This window comes from Uranotaenia lowii, chromosome 3, assembly GCF_029784155.1.
Source record: "Uranotaenia lowii strain MFRU-FL chromosome 3, ASM2978415v1, whole genome shotgun sequence".
Lineage (NCBI taxonomy): Eukaryota > Metazoa > Arthropoda > Insecta > Diptera > Culicidae > Uranotaenia > Uranotaenia lowii.
Window position 1 is genome coordinate 286,910,288 of NC_073693.1, and position 15,900 is coordinate 286,926,187.

The 15,900-nt window shown below is 33.6% G+C and overlaps 2 protein-coding genes across 2 annotated transcripts in view; both read right to left on the reverse strand.

Annotated features, from left to right (window-relative positions):
• Window positions 1-15,900, reverse strand: part of LOC129751613 (uncharacterized) — a 167,244-nt gene that overhangs the window by 33,759 nt on the left and 117,585 nt on the right. The window lies entirely within an intron of this gene.
• Window positions 12,385-13,112, reverse strand: LOC129751614 (uncharacterized). Its single transcript, XM_055747213.1, has 2 exons — window positions 12,811-13,112; window positions 12,385-12,744 (listed from the first exon to the last, which is right to left on the reverse strand). The coding sequence occupies exons 1-2, from the start codon at window positions 13,009-13,011 to the stop codon at window positions 12,559-12,561; spliced, it is 387 nt and encodes a 128-aa protein (XP_055603188.1). The 5' UTR covers window positions 13,012-13,112; the 3' UTR covers window positions 12,385-12,558.

Below are 15,900 nucleotides of genomic sequence, written 5' to 3' on the forward strand. Positions count from 1 at the left end.
AATTGTCAAAATTGTCTAAATTGTCAAAATTGTCAAAATTGTCAAAATTGTCAAAATTGACAAAATTGTCAAAATTGTCAAAATTGTCAAAATTGTCAAAATTGTCAAAATTGTCAAAATTGTCAAAATTGTCAAAATTGTCAAAATTGTCAAAATTGTCAAAATTGTCAAAATTGTCAAAATTGTCAAAATTGTCAAAATTGTCAAAATTGTCAAAATTGTCAAAATTGTCAAAATTGTCAAAATTGTCAAAATTGTCAAAAATGTCAAAATTGTCAAAATTGTCAAAATTGTCAAAATTGTCAAAATTGTCAAAATTGTCAAAATTGTCAAAATTGTCAAAATTGTCAAAATTGTCAAAATTGTCAAAATTGTCAAAATTGTAAAAATTGATAACTGAATCTTTTAAATCTTTTTGAATTATTTTGAATCTTTAAAAATTTAGATTTTTTCTATTGTGTGTGTTCTTTGTAGAGCCTCTACAAAATTGTGTTTTTTCCCATCAATTTCATCTACGCGCCCCTCCATATTTCTATATAGGATAGAATCTGTGATTTTCGGCTTGACATCCGGTACGGGAAGCTTACATACAGAACTAGGGGAGGAAAAGCGAGAATCAATAAGCTTCCAGTGCGCAAAATCACGCACGACCACTCACGCGAGGTGCTAAATACCAAATTGTAGTGAGTGCATGTTTATGTTAGTTTGCCGCTAGCCTGGTCATTTCGTGTTTGTTTTTTAAATGACGTGTTAAACAAATAAATACATTTGGTTTTTTTTTTCATGTGGCACTTGGATTTTTTTTCTTTTACCATTTTTAAATGCTCGATTGAGAGTGAGGTATTTTTATATTTATTAACCTTATCAATATGCTTAACTCTGAAATTAAATGTTGAGCAATAAGTGATAGATATATGTACAACCAACTATCACAATGTTACCAAAGTATGAACCTACCTAATCGATCGAAATCGAATGCACCTGAATTGCATATTTCGCACCGCTTTGACGATTCAATCAGAACGACACGTGGCAATGCTTTCGTGATTGTAGTAAATTAACAATCGAATATTTTAAATTTGAAAAATTACATTCGTGATTTGTAAAATTGGAAGAATGTAAATGATAGAATTCATAAAAGCAATCAACTCTACCGATAGTATACGTTTCAATGTGAAATGATAGTAATCATTTTTAGTCACTGCATGCTGAAAATGTGAATTTGACTGAAATTCTTTAATGATCATGTATGCAGCACGCGAAAGGTTATTTAGAATGATGAAAGTTAAAAAATAACTTGCAAGTTGAATCCATAAGTGGTTCACTGGTGAATTTTCTCATCTGCTCTGCAAATAAGAACTGTATTCGAAAAAAAAATGCAAGGCTTTCATTTATGAATATCTTTTGAGCGCATGGTTGAAAATTGATGAAATTTTCAGTAATACTATCTAGTAACGTAATGTTCTTATTAGGGACGAATGCCTCCTATGGAGTTAAAATCCCTTAAAAAAAAGTAATGTTATTATGTGCAAAATTTTGTGGCGTTCTGTCGAGTAGTTTTTAAGATAGCGTCTAGTGAATAAGCACCAAAATTTTTGGGCAACATAAGCGCCATCTATATTGCACACTATGAACTACCGTTTTTCTAAATCAAGGCTATTTTTTTTACGCTCTTCATTTCATTGAGTTTGATCTTCAAAGTAACTTTTTTTTTTAAATTTTATCGAAGCTATGACAAGTTTAGGGAGATTGTCAACAAGAGTGCCCCAAATGACCCGACTTTTGAGAAAGTTATGCGCTGCAGACTTATAATGTTTCTAGGCCTAGTACAAGGCTCCATGCCAAATTTGGGCCAGAACGGATCACGGGAAGGGGTCGATCAACGAGCCTGAAGTTTGCATGGGATTTTGAGCCATTTTGTTCGGGAGGAACATGAAAACCAGTTTTTTATCAATAACTCTGACCCCCTTCGGCCGGAGGGGAGAGAGACAAAAAACAAAGCAGTGGTGTTACTTCTTACAAGGAGAAGAAAAGATGTTGATTTTGCGGTGAAGTAATTGGTCTTTGTTAAGTTTTATTTATTAAAGCGAATTTTGAGGTGATTGTGGTCAGAGGAGTTGTGAAGTTTTAGTGAAAAGTGTTAACTATGAAGTGCAATTTATGTTAAAATATTTGTATGTTTTGTTTTCTTTCTGAGTCGAGAAAATGGCCGCAATTCGAAAAGCCTTTAGCAAGTCCTTTTTTGAAAGAAGATGGCGCTGTTATGCCTTTTTTCTCAAGTGATTTTCAACATAAGATGGTGCTGCTATGGGTTTTCGAAAGCTCATTATTCATTTCAAATGGAGATGGCGCAATTATAGTTCTACAGTTTTGTGCTGCCAGTTCATCAAAATTCGATGTATGGTTTTTTGATGACATCGATTGGCGAATTTTCACCCGATACCGTTGCCCACAGAAGAATTGCCTTTCAACAGGATACTAAGCTAAGTATATTTTTCATTTCAATTCAAACTTGCTTAATGTATGTGAACCTGACAGATAAAGTTTTAATTCGAGAGAAATAAAATTCGTTGGTTTGTTGTTAGTAGTGAGTTTTTTGGCTACCTGCCGTGAAATCGAAGGCTTGTACAGTGTTCGGCGATGGATAAATTTTCCGCGTTTTATTTCGTACGGGTATTGCAATGCCGCGTTTGGACGTGTTTTCTTTTGATTTACAGCGCACGATAAAAGTGTTTTGTACGTGTATGATTATTTCAATATTAATTATTTTCAATGCGGTTAAATTTGGTTCGTTCTTTTCTCTCTCTCTCTCTTTCTCTCGTCCTTGTTCTTCTCGTTTCAAACGCGTGGTAAGATTCGGTGAGTTACACCGGTGCCAAATGCATTGTACGTGTATGACAATGTCACGTTAAGACGTTTTGCTCTTCTCGTTTAAGCGCGCGGTTAAATTCGGTGAGTGGCACATGTGCCAAGTGCATTGTACGTGTATGACAGTGCCACGTTCTCGTCTTAAGCGCGCGATAAAATTCGGTGAGATGCACCGGTGCTCTGTACATTGCACGTGTATGGCAATGTCATGTTAGGACGTATTTGCTCTACATAAAAACGCGATGTACTCGAATGCGACGCGAAGATCATTAAATATTTAACTTTCCTTTGATCACATCCCTTCCCAAAGGGAATCCAGATCTTATTTACCTTCCCCACTAACAAACTACCCTTCCTGTGACGACCGTGGAGATTTAGAGGTGTATTCGGTCTCTAGTAGCAACGGAAGTCGAACTAACAATCCTTCCCTTTCCCCGATGAACCGTAAGGACGTGGCCGGCGCCGTTATTGACCATGTAAGATAAGGAACTTTCGAAACGTGTACACAGAAAATGGTAAGCTAATCCCAAGCCCCATTTATTTGGATCTATGTACAATTTTGATAGTTCTTGTCAATCACGGAGTAGCAACTACTGAAATGTACGGTTTATCTAAGCTCAAGCTAAGCTAAGCTCAATAACTCTGACCCCCTTCGGCCGATTTCTTTTGAAAATGGGTTTACTCTAACACAGCAAAAAAAGTATTGTGAAATTACATCAAATACCTGCACATAACTTGTGTCGCAAATGTTACTTAAAATTACATCGTCAGTATGTATCCGGCTGTTTGAAACCTTCTGGTATGTATTGTACCGCTGATGCAAAATGAGCCAAATTTCCTAAAAATGAAAAATTTTGAAATTATATTCAAAGCGATAGGTTTGCTTACATTTTTATTTAATTTTGGTAGTACTTACACGCCAAACAAATACAGCTGAGGTCCGTAATCCGTTTCTAACTTTTTGAAAAGAAAGAAATTTGAATGTCAATTGAAGAAAACATTGACTACTTGATGCGATATCACACAGAAAGTTGTGATATTACACCACACGACGTATTCACATTGTGTACATCGTTTAGATGTATTATTTCAACAGAAATCCCTAATACTACAACGTCTCCAGAAATTACATCGTCCATCGTTACATTTTTTTTTGCTGTGAAGCCTAAATTATGAAAAATATTTCATCCAAAAACTGCATTTCGATTAAAATTAACATAAACAAGTTATTAGGCTTCAAGGCTACAAACAACAAATGGGGATCAAGTAATTTAATTCTCCGCTAAAGTTTCGCCTGGACTTCTCCACGAACTATCACTTCATCTGTGCTATCACGTGAATATAATCCACAACCACAACCAAATATTTGAAAAATCTGAGATTTTACTATCTAAAGCAACAAAAACAATCTAAATCGGTCATGCTTTAAAAATATGGTATACATTTCAAATTGAGTATTCGGGGTGGTCGAACATTTTGACGCCTCATTAACAGTGGTGAATATCATCCTTAAAAATGTCAGCCCATTTTTGAAGCCTAATAACTTTTTTATGTTTACTATAATCGAAATGCAGTTTTTGGATGAAATATTTTTCATAATTTAGGCTTAGAGAAACACCATTTTCAAAAGACATCGGCCGAAGGGGGCCAGAGTTATTGGTAAAAAACTGGTTTTTCATGTTCCTCCCGAACGAAATGGCTCAAAATCCCATACATCCGATATGGCTCAAATTTGGCATGGAGCCTTGTACTAGGCCTAGGATCAATAAAAGCCTGCAGCGTATAACATTCCGCAGGTTTAAATTTCCCGTACAAATTTGGGACCGGGGTAACTTTGATCAACATGATTTTTTTTTCGCATAATCATCTAGTTATTGATGATCTGAAGTTAAAATATATCGAAACTTGTTTCTACGTTTAATAACCTATAAGTTGAGTTTGAAATGTAAGTAAAAAAGTAATTTCAAAATCTTTAAATATCTATTTTTTTCGAAGGCTCGCAAACAAACACCCTTTTTGATGAAATCACAGCGTTTAAAAGCAGGATGTTGATATATGTGAGTGTTCAACATTTTTTTTTAGTAAATGTATAGTTTTGGTGTAGTTTTTGTTGTGTTTTTAGATATTTTTTTTTATATTGAAAAATAGGAACTTTTTCCAAGAGTAAACCAGTCTGGGACAAAAGGCTAGAAACCCTGTTAAATGGTAAAGTTTGAAGGAATAAACTAGAGGGAAATAGTACGAGGGCCTAGGAAATTGAATGAAGGCAAAATTTCTTTTTTTTTGTAATTAATTGTTTAAAAGTAAATTTTTTTTTAAAAATTTAGCCCCTTAATTTATGCAGTATCATTGCTCATCTTTCGATTTTATGTTGTTCGGCCTTAACAAATAAGAGGACCGCGGTGTTGTTTTTTTGGATCGCGAAGAAATCTAAACCAAGAAAAACCTAAATTCAGCATTCTATATCTCAGAATTCACTGAACCAAAAGTTAAAAATTTAGTATCTTTGTGCCACCGAAAATGTTGTGTTCAATTTTGTAGAGCTGCATAATTAATTTAATTTTTTTTCAGGGATTTTCATCCTATTGGATGATTCATCCCATTAATTGCTCCTAATTATTTTTTATCAATTGAGTTTGTTTCGAACTGCCTTAGCAATAGATATACTAGCATTTGTAAATATTATGGAGGTGTTTTTTTATCCTTTATGATCGAGAAACCACGTTAAAACCGTATAAATAGAGACTGATCAATGTTACCCCAAAACATCAAATTCTAAACAAAGACAAAATCGATTATTAAATCAAACTTAAAGTAATCTAATAAATTTCTGCAATCATGTTTTAAGTTCATAGGAGTTCAGTACTGGTTTAAAAAATATGGAACATGCCACACTTCCGTTAACAGAAAAAATAATTTAAAAAATTGAAAAAAGTGATCAATCTTACCCTTGGTTACTATTATAAACTGCACATACGCACAGTGGTTCAAATCCCCAAAAAGCTGGTAAATAAGTCCTTTCTTCAAGTCAGCGACAACCAAATTTTTTATGTTGGAATCAATCTCCAATATTCAAGGAACGTTATGATGTAATTAGATATTTTCTAGGACTTTTATACACCTTTCATGAAACAAACTTGAGAATTAAAAATATGATTTGTTATTCTCAACCCAAAACAACTAAAAAAGCATATAAATCTTTAAAAATTCATAAATGTCTATACCGAAGTGATATATTATAATCTAATTCACAGATTGGAGAGGAAAACTGTCCTAAATATCATGAACTAATAAAGTTTCGCTTGATTAGGAACCCAATTTTTTTTTTGATTTACTATACAGTAATACCTCGATATAAAGCAACGATTTTTTTTTTCGTTGCTTTATATCGAAGTTACATTATATCGAAACACTACTTAAAATGGTCCTTTGGAGCATCGATAGTGATCGTAAATGTGAAAAAGTTGATTCTAAAGTCTGTTTGTACGGATTCAAGAAACGTACAAAAAATATATTTTTGTCACAAACTCAACAATTTTGTTTATTTATTTTCATCAAACATTATAAGAAACAATTGAAGTGAAACATACATATTTTTCACAATTTTACAATTAAGTTAAATCTGTTCTTCTGCTATTTTGTCCATAACTTTTGACCGCATCTGCCGTAATGAAAATTGCATATTAAGCGGCCAACCGTTCTCCTCTGGTCTGCATATTTGATAGCCACATCAAAACCGTTTAAAGCAGACTGCTCTGTTTCTCGTGAATAATCGTCATCTTCTTGTACACTCGATTGTGTCTGGAGATGTAAATTACCATTATTATTAATAATAACATCAATGATAAAAAAAAAAGATTTTTAGAAACTTACAGACTGCGGTGGATCGTCTATTGTTGACTGCCAACCCTCCAAATTGTTATCCTCGTCTGGATGATTAGGAAGCTGGATGTGCTGGGCTAGATAAAAACGATTTCGTCATCATTTAACGTTGCGTATTCAGCATCTTCTTCGTCGATCTCTTCCGTCTGAGCAAGTTTCGCTGCAATTCCGTTCCACCTTTCTCTGAGAACAGACAATGGTAACTCGTTCTCAATTTCAGAAGGATTATACAACAAGTTCCAAGACTTCCGGATAGCTTCTGCGGGAACTGAATCTCATGAACTGAATTTCACGCATCATTTGATTTCTGTACCGTGACTTAATCATTTGAATTATGTTCTGCTCCATTGGCTGTATTGTCGCAGTGGTATTCGGTGGTAAAAATATGGTGAAGATCGACCCATCTTCGGTTTTCAGCTCATCTGCATTAAAATGCCCAAAACAATTGTCTAAAACAAGAGCAGCTTCAATAGGTAAACCAGATTCTTCAAGAAACTTGGTGATTTTTTGCACAAACTGCTCAAAAAACCATTCTCTGATTAAAGTTCTGGTCATCCAGGCGTTCTTGGAGGACCTGTAGTATACTGGCAGCTCTTTAATGTTTTTTAACGCTCGTAGTTTCGCGGATTTCCCTATCATCATCAATGGAAGTTTGAAACTACCATCCATATTGCTACATGGCATGAAAGTAATCCTCTCCTTACTGACTTTCCGACCAGGTGCTGATCTGGCTCCTTGCTCAACTAATGTTTGCGTTGGTGTGCTCTTGAAAAACAACCCACTTTCGTTAGCATTCCAGATTTGAGCTGGAGATAGATTTTTATCTTGGTCTTCTTTTGTAAATTTGTACATTTGTACATTTTTGTACATTTTCAACGCTTGCGCTCATTCGCTCTTAATGCCTCTGAGAATTTACCGCATGGCTCATAAACAACATTATTATATTTTTATGACAAAAAAGTATTGAAATTGAACATATTTATTCAAATTAGAAACATTTTTAAAAGTTACGTAATATAGAGGCAAAAGTTGCTTTATATTGGGTAACGTTATATCGAGGTTGCTTTAAAAAGAGGTTGCTTTATAGCGAGGTATTACTGTATTTATTTTTCGGAAGCAAAAATAAAGTTTGCGCTAGGCTTTGGCTAGGCAAAAGCCTCATCAAAACCATATCTTAAAATCAACTGCTAGTTTCTGCTATATTTTTTTTATACGATGTGTTAGTGGAACGCTGTTCCGTTCAAAAATGAAAATTTTAAAGTATTTACACAGAGTAAACTTAGCATTGTTTGCTTCGATCTATATGCAAATTCACCATAAAACATCAGTTTAATTAAATATTTATACAACTAACCTAGAGAAATTTAGGAGCCCTTACTTAATTTTAACAAAAATATTCTTAAATAATTGAAAAATATTCTTTTTCAATTTTATTTTCAGTATAAAACTAAAACCCCGTTTTAGCAATTACAGAAAAAAATAGCGAAGATTGAAAAAAAAACTCTTATTTCTTATTTTTTCAACCTTCCGCTTATAATCTTTAACACAAAAACTTTTTATGATTTTTCCAACTTTTTTTTTAATTTTAAACCACTATACGATGCTAGAATTGTTTTTAAAACTTTTCTTCTCGTTCTTCTTCTGAAAATTCAGGCAAGGCTTTTTTGCGCACGATATAACCATCGTATTTTGTTTATTTTATCGGTGGACAGCTTTCTTTTTTATCATTAACATACGATGTTTGGTCTGTTTTTTGTTTGTTTGACGAATCAGACAGAAAAATTGAGCTGCTTTACCACGTCTGCAATTGAAAGGTTCGTATGGAGCTTTGTAAAACCACCACACTTTCCATACGTTCATAGAATTGATCATTCTCACTTTTTTCAAATTTCAGCTCACTGTTAGATCCTCTAGGACTTCTAGAAAGAATTACCACATGCATTTTAGTCGAATAGTTGATGTACAGCTGTTTTGGGGTCTTTCAATTGAACTTCCCTAGATTTTTCACGATCCAATCCAAAAATTTTGGTCAATGTTCATTAGACGCTATCTCAAAAAATTCTTCACAGATTGACACATAATTTTGCGCAGATAACATTATATTACTAGGTAGAATCACAGAAAATTTCATAAAATATCATCAATCCGCTCAAAAGTTATTCACAAATGAAAGTGTTTTTTCGATTACAGTCTCTAGATATTGATTTGCGACTGGATGATTTTTATTTGGAATTTTTAATGGTTTACGGCTTAGTCAGTCATATTTTGTAAATCAAAACGAATGATTTTTAAAAATCATTGATTTTATTCGTTTGATTTACATTTGATGATCGTTTTGATTTACAAAATATGAGCCGTAAACCATTAAAAATTCAAAAAAAAAGTCTCTAGATACTTTCAGAAATAAAGCTGGACAGTTTGGACAGCTGGACAATATTCGGCGCAGAATACCGGCAAAAAACCGTTAAATCGAATATTCGGCTCACCGAATAGTTGAGCTAGGTATTCGGCGGAATAGACCGAATAGGCCGAATACTTATTTAAAAAAAAATATACAAAAACAGACTTCTCAAATTTTTCAACTGATGTTGAATAATTTATTAAATATCCAAAAGTAATGTTGAAAACCCTTCAAAATCATCAAAACTTACGGTTTCAGTTAAACATTTTAGATGTATCCGTGGTGTATTTTTCACTGTTGATAGCTTTATACTTTGATTATCGTTTATTCCAAATTTTCTTGATACATCCAGGCTTGCCCATAAACCAAATAAAGAAAATCAAATCTGACTGGGATGACCACATATTTCTAAAACATTCCGAATTTCACCCGGGTTTCTGATATTTTGCTTAATCAAATTAAAAAAAAATCAAATGTGTATCTTTTTGAAAAACATTGAATTTTCTGTTAAAACTCGATTTTTAGAGTAAATTTATTCATTAGATAAGATTTAAACACTGCTGTTGTACACTAAGGTTTTTTTTACGCGGTATGATTTCCGTCGTTAACGTATAGGACTCGGAATATTTTCGCTTAAAAAACGTGTTGATTCGCGAGCAGAAAGAAGCCGTGTTAGAAAAACTGAACAAAATCAATCCGCGTAAAAAAAAACCTTAAAAACCTTAAAAAAAAGACCTTAGTGTAATTCGATGAAAACTTAAAATTTCAAGTAATTTTATTTCTTTTTCCTATTGTATGTTTGAGAATAATGCCTAGTTTCGGTTCAGATTTTCCCCTTTCAACAAGTTTTTCAAAAAATCGTTCAGACCCGGCAGTGTGGATACGTGTCGTAGAAAGTATTGTATGCTTAAGTTTAAAGATCATCGACCGAATATTCGTTTGGCCGAATAGTTGAAAAGGTCAAAGGTCACTATTCGGTACATATCCGATAGAATGTAATAAAAAATGAATAAATGAAATTGGTTTAAAAAATTTAATTCTCAAGAATATTTCCTCTTTGGAATCTGCGAACACTTTAGTCGAAAATGTTGCAGTTCAGAGTGATTTTAACCCTCATCCGCATTAGAGTGTCATTTTGACACTATTGCAAGTTTGAATGCTTGTAACTTTTTTCAGAAGCTTCAAAAAAGAAAAATTTCTTCGGAGACCCTAAATGAATTCCAAAGTTCTTTAATATTGCATATTTACACAATTTATGGACGAACCCTGGAAGCCTGGACAAAAAATTTATTTTTCCGACTTAGAGTGTGACTCTCCAAAAGTAAAATCTATTTAATTCATTTGAATTATTTTGAACTTCATACAAATATCAATAGAAACCTTGTAATGTCAGTAAAATATGTTTAGAACATTATATATACCTAAAGCTTATAGTTTTCTCGTTATTCAGCATGAAAGAAAAAAAAACGAAAAAACATGCCTCAGGAAAAGTGCTGTAGTTCATATATTACACGTCCAAAAAATATTTGCTTTATGCATATGCAAAATGAAGTTAATGTCTACATCATGAAGCCAAGAAATATTTTTTTAAATTTTTTTTTATGAAATGGTCACAAAAAGTTAAAAAAGTGGTCTGAAAAACCTACTTTTCATTAGATTGCTAGTAAAAACTGTTTGAGCAGTGGTTGAGTTTCTGAAAAAATATCATTACAAATTTTATTCTAATTCTGAAATTTTGTTGTCTTTAGATTTTTTATCCAACAAAAATTGAATTAATGGGAAGTTTTCAAAGTTGACTACTTTGCGCGATTTTTTTACAAATTGAAATTTCATTTGTTTTTGTGGTCCACCGTCAGGTTGTACTCGGATTTTTAGTGCTTTTACTTTGTTTGGACCAATAAAAAGTATATTTATTGGAAAGCACATTTAATCTACATTCTAGTGAGGTGCAACAATTCACGCTGTAAGATTTCACAAAAATATGACAATTATAAACGTAAAATCATTCCTGAATTTCTAGAACCACAAGCAGCACGTGTTTGTTTGCTCTCCGAGTAGGTACGGTGGGTGGTGATTTGGGCAGAGAGCCAAGCCGAGAGACGAAATAATGATGCGTGTCTACTACAGCACTTTTCCTGAGGCATGTTTTTTCGGATTTTTTTCTTTAATGCTGAATAACGAGAAAACTATAAGCTTTAGCTATATATAATGTTCTAAACATATTTTACTGACATTACAAGGTTTCTATTGATATAAGTCATATGAGTTATAAGTCATCGTAATCAGTTAGATATAAAAAGAGTTATGACGATTTTAGCTTGGAGTGTCAAATTGACACTCCTAGTGCTGATTTGGGTAATGAAATCTAATGCGGATGAGGGTTAAATCTCATATTTAAAGAAAGTTTTTATATTTTTAAACAGCCGTTATTTATCATCTTCCGAGTTTATTTAATTTAACTCGTCCATTCATTCATTGTTTGATTGAAAAAGTTTTTTTTCGCACGGTAGTCCTGTTCTATTTTATCCGCAATTTGACTTTTTCCTTAATCTTTACATTCAAAGGATTCTGCTAAGATTCCGGAGAAAAATGTTGAGCCATCATCATTTGGACACAAATTTGGAAGCAACTTATAAAAAAAATATTACACTTACTTTTTGTCAAGTAACATGTGTTCTTTTAATGTTCCTTTTTAGTAAGGGTTCGATGTGTGCTCCTCTGAGCCATTTGCTTTTTGAGATAACACTCTATAAAGTTTCCACGATGCACGATTTTCCTTTGGTATATTTTTAAAGAGTTGTAGTTTCATTTCCATCGAAAAAGTATGAGGATGAAAATCATTTTATCAACGTGTATGGAACAAGGCAGAAAAATATATCTCCATCAAAATTCTGTAAATTATTCATATTTCAACAAGAAATTCTCAAATCCCCTTTTTGTAAAATTTGATTCACAAAAATTTATTTAGTCCTGCTTTGAGGCTTTTCGATAAAATATATTTCCACTTTCTAAAAATTTAATAATTCGAAAGAAACCATCAATTTTGAATGTCTTGAAGCTTTGACCTGGTCTATAATATAATAAAAACAATTCATTTCTGCCAAGTGTGAAGACCACAGGTGTACCGACTAAGTGAGTCTTCAACACCAAAGACTTACATATGTATGTATACCTTTGTACATATCCACGTGCTAATGACTGCGATACGTGTTGACTTACCTTCTTCCTTCACCAGTCGTAGAAATAGAAATCTCGATGCGATAGCGCAGCACTAGGAAGGTGGTGGGAGGTTTTTCATAATTAATTGACGGTTTTTCCCATTACCCAAACGGGGTCTTTGTCGCCTTCGTCGTCGGAAGTATTTGCTGAATTGGGCGATTTTTTTCCTGCCGCCATCGATGACGATGCTATCCATTGTCTCGATTAATTGAACCAACGTTTTGCAGCTGCTGCTGCTCGTGTTGACTTTGCGGTGATTGGCGCACAAATTTAACGTTTTTCTGCTGTTGCTGCTGTTTGATGAGATTCGAGGATTCCATCGTCGTTGAACTTTCCGGGGTCAGCCCGACCGAGGACAGTTTGAAATGATTGGTCTGAAATGGGTTTTTTTGGGACATGATGAAATGGGGTCAGGATATTGTGGTTCTGCGAAAACTAACCCATCGTTCAAGGTCACAAAACTGAACCGTGTAGCTGGCCTGGCCAGTGTTAAGCATCGAGTGGAACTTCCGGATCCGGAGACCCCGCCGCGACGTGAAAAGAACCGGTACCGAACGATTCACAAAATGTTCCGGGGTCACTGATTGATTGCTGATAGAACTGATTGCCGAATTGATGGCTTCATCAGATCGATTAGTCATCGCCTTTGTCTGTGGACGAACGACGTGGTGCTAGTTCTAGTACGCTAAAAACGTGGTTGTTTCTGTTCTCACGATCAGTGAGCGCGTCACGAATGGCACTTCGCTACTAGTGAAAGGTTGACCGCGGTCTGAAGGAATGGGCGCCCGAACGGTTGGCGGTTCCACCAAAATGTGAACCTGTGTCACGGAGTCACAGAAGCAAATGGGTGTCATTCGAAGGAGGTGAGCGCGGGGACATAATTACTATTCATGTCGACCTTCTGGACGTGCAAATGTAGTCCACCGAGCTATGAATGGAAATTGCTTTAAGGTACCATAACTGACATTTGTCTCCTTCCATTCTTCAACCAAAATTAAATCAACCACCAAGTACTAACATTTCTCAATTTACCCTTAGTCCAGCCACGAGCAACAACAATTGACCACGTTTTAGAACAGTTTAAGTGAATATGAATGGTGGCACCTGCTATTTTTCAATTGTTGTTATTATAAAATAGTGGTGTCTGGAGAGGTATAAATTTCGAATTCCATGCCCAGAAGTAAGGCGTGGAGACGCTTGGTGTTTCCTCTAAGTCCAATGAATGTTTCATTTCTGTTTGTGCCGCCATGTGCGAAACAGAATTTGAGACGAGAAAGCGCGCGGCAGAAAAAAACGCCGGAATGTAGGCCATCAATTGGAGAAGTGTGTCATTGTAATGTAATCCGACACCACAACGGCAAAGTTCGTGTCAAGGGTGAACGTTTCCTTTTCTCTTTGATCAAGATTCATTTAGTTGAAAAACATGTGTCTTTTTGAACTAATCAATCGACCCCATAAGTAACATTTGGGAAAAAAATCATGAGTTTATTTTTGCTCTGAAATTTTGGCCTTATGAAGTTCATAAGGCTATTCTTCATAAGTTCATTTCTCGAAGATTGACATTTTATTCTACAGTGAGCGAAATAGAATAGTTTTGCTTATTGAAATACGAATGATTATAAATCACTAAAATTTTCTTCTACAGTTTGTTTTGAATTCTTTAACGGATAAATCAAGCATAAGTTTACTTTTTTGGACGTAGCAATTGGCGTCGAGGACCAAAGATATGAAAAAGGGTGCGAAATAAGAATAGTACCACTTGTGTTTTTCAACAAAATCAAGATTATTTTTAAAAATTTACTGTGTAAAGTGCATAATAATGCTTCTACGAATTATTTGAATAGATAACTGTATTTTATGGAGTTTTCTAGAATTCCAAAGGTTTTCAAAGGTTTTAAAAGGGGGTTTTAAGAGATGCTCCTCTAGCTCTAAGAAATTTTATATTTGAGCTATAATACTTTATCAAACTGCTTGATTTCTTCACCTAATCACAATCTAATCACCTTTTGTTGTTTAAAAAACTTTTGAAAATAGGTTAAAACTATTCAAGAAAGTTATGCCCTTTTTTGACAAAACTTCAAAACAGAAACATAACATTTTAAAATAAAAATTTTAAATCAGGTTTCAACTTTCCTCAAATTTAGAGTAATTGTGAGTTCTGCGAAAAAAATTATAGAAGATTTCTGTTTGTTTATTTTTTTCATTTTCAAAGCACAAATCTGATCGTTTTGCAAGATTCATCAGATTTGTTAAATAAAGTCAAGTTTTTTTTTAAACTTTCTGCAGTGATGCACTAAATGTGATAGTTCAAATTTGACAAAAGATTCGAGTTCAGGACGCTAAAATCTACCAAATCAATAATTAAAACATACGCACAAAAAAACTTCTCACTTGAGTTATCAATTAAATTCTTTAAAAAAGTTGTTATAACGGTAAGGCGTGTTTATTGTAAAAAAATTCTTTACAATTGGTAAAAAACTTGTCTTTTTAATCTTCACATTTAGTACAGTATAATACAGTTTTTTTTGTTAATTTTCAAATAAATTCACAGAATTTTTAAGTCATACTTTTTAAATTTTAAGAAATGTTTTTGATAAGTTTGTCTATGTTTTTCAATGCTGAATTTTCGATGTTAATAGAAAAGAAATGTTAAATAAGATAAATAATACATAACAATTATTATAATTTTCCTAACAATCAAACATGGTTTGTTATTTACCTGATCTGACATTTAGCTTAGAATTTAAATCTGTGTTTTGGAAATATTTATTTCAGATTTCAAAACTGGACTGCTTAGAAATTATTTTGAAGCATGTTTCTGATTCAGAATAAGAAACATCATTTTGAAAAAAATATCAAGTTCTTTCCGAAAATATCATTGATTTAAAACTTTCATAGTGATTTGTTTTGGAAGCTATGATTTATTCTATCATTCTATTATCCATTTCTTTATTTATTGTATATTTTTGGTACCTATTAATATTATTTTTAGCAAAATTTGAGTTTCAAAGCCACTTGACTTAATCGATTTTTGCCTGTGTCGCATAAAAAGTAATTACCTAACTCGTCAAACAATTTTATTTAAAAAAAAAACTTACAAACGGAACCTCGACTTGTTGAGCATAACATGATACTCAATTTAAAGATACGTTAAATCCACGTGGTGCGTCTATTGTGTGGGTTCACGATTCTTCGGTTGTTCCTCGGAAGATGAGAAAAGTGTCTCGCGGGCTAAATATTTACCCTTGAGTTTTTGCTATCCCCCTTTCAACTTTAATCTGAGAAGAGGTTTCAGCTTTCTTTGCTATTCATTCCGGCCGCCATCGATCATTTAATCGATTAGCAGACACACAAATTAAAGCCGAATAGGAAATAGATTATTACAGAATTTAGCACGCAAGAAATGGGTATAAGAAAGCCCACACCAGGATTAGAGCAATATATCGAACGCAAGGGAGGTAAAAAAATCCGGTCAAAGAAGCGGAGAAATGTGTGAAAGATTTTTTATTGGAAGATCACCCAACAACAAC

Excerpts from the sequence above, each read along its gene's own strand:
- LOC129751614 (XM_055747213.1), bottom strand. The coding sequence starts at position 13,011 with ATGACTAATCGATCTGATGAAGCCATCAATTCGGCAATCAGTTCTATC. Across the intron at positions 12,745-12,810 it reads TTTGTGACCTTGAACGATGG|ACCAATCATTTCAAACTGTC; the intron begins GTTAGTTTTCGC and ends AACCCATTTCAG.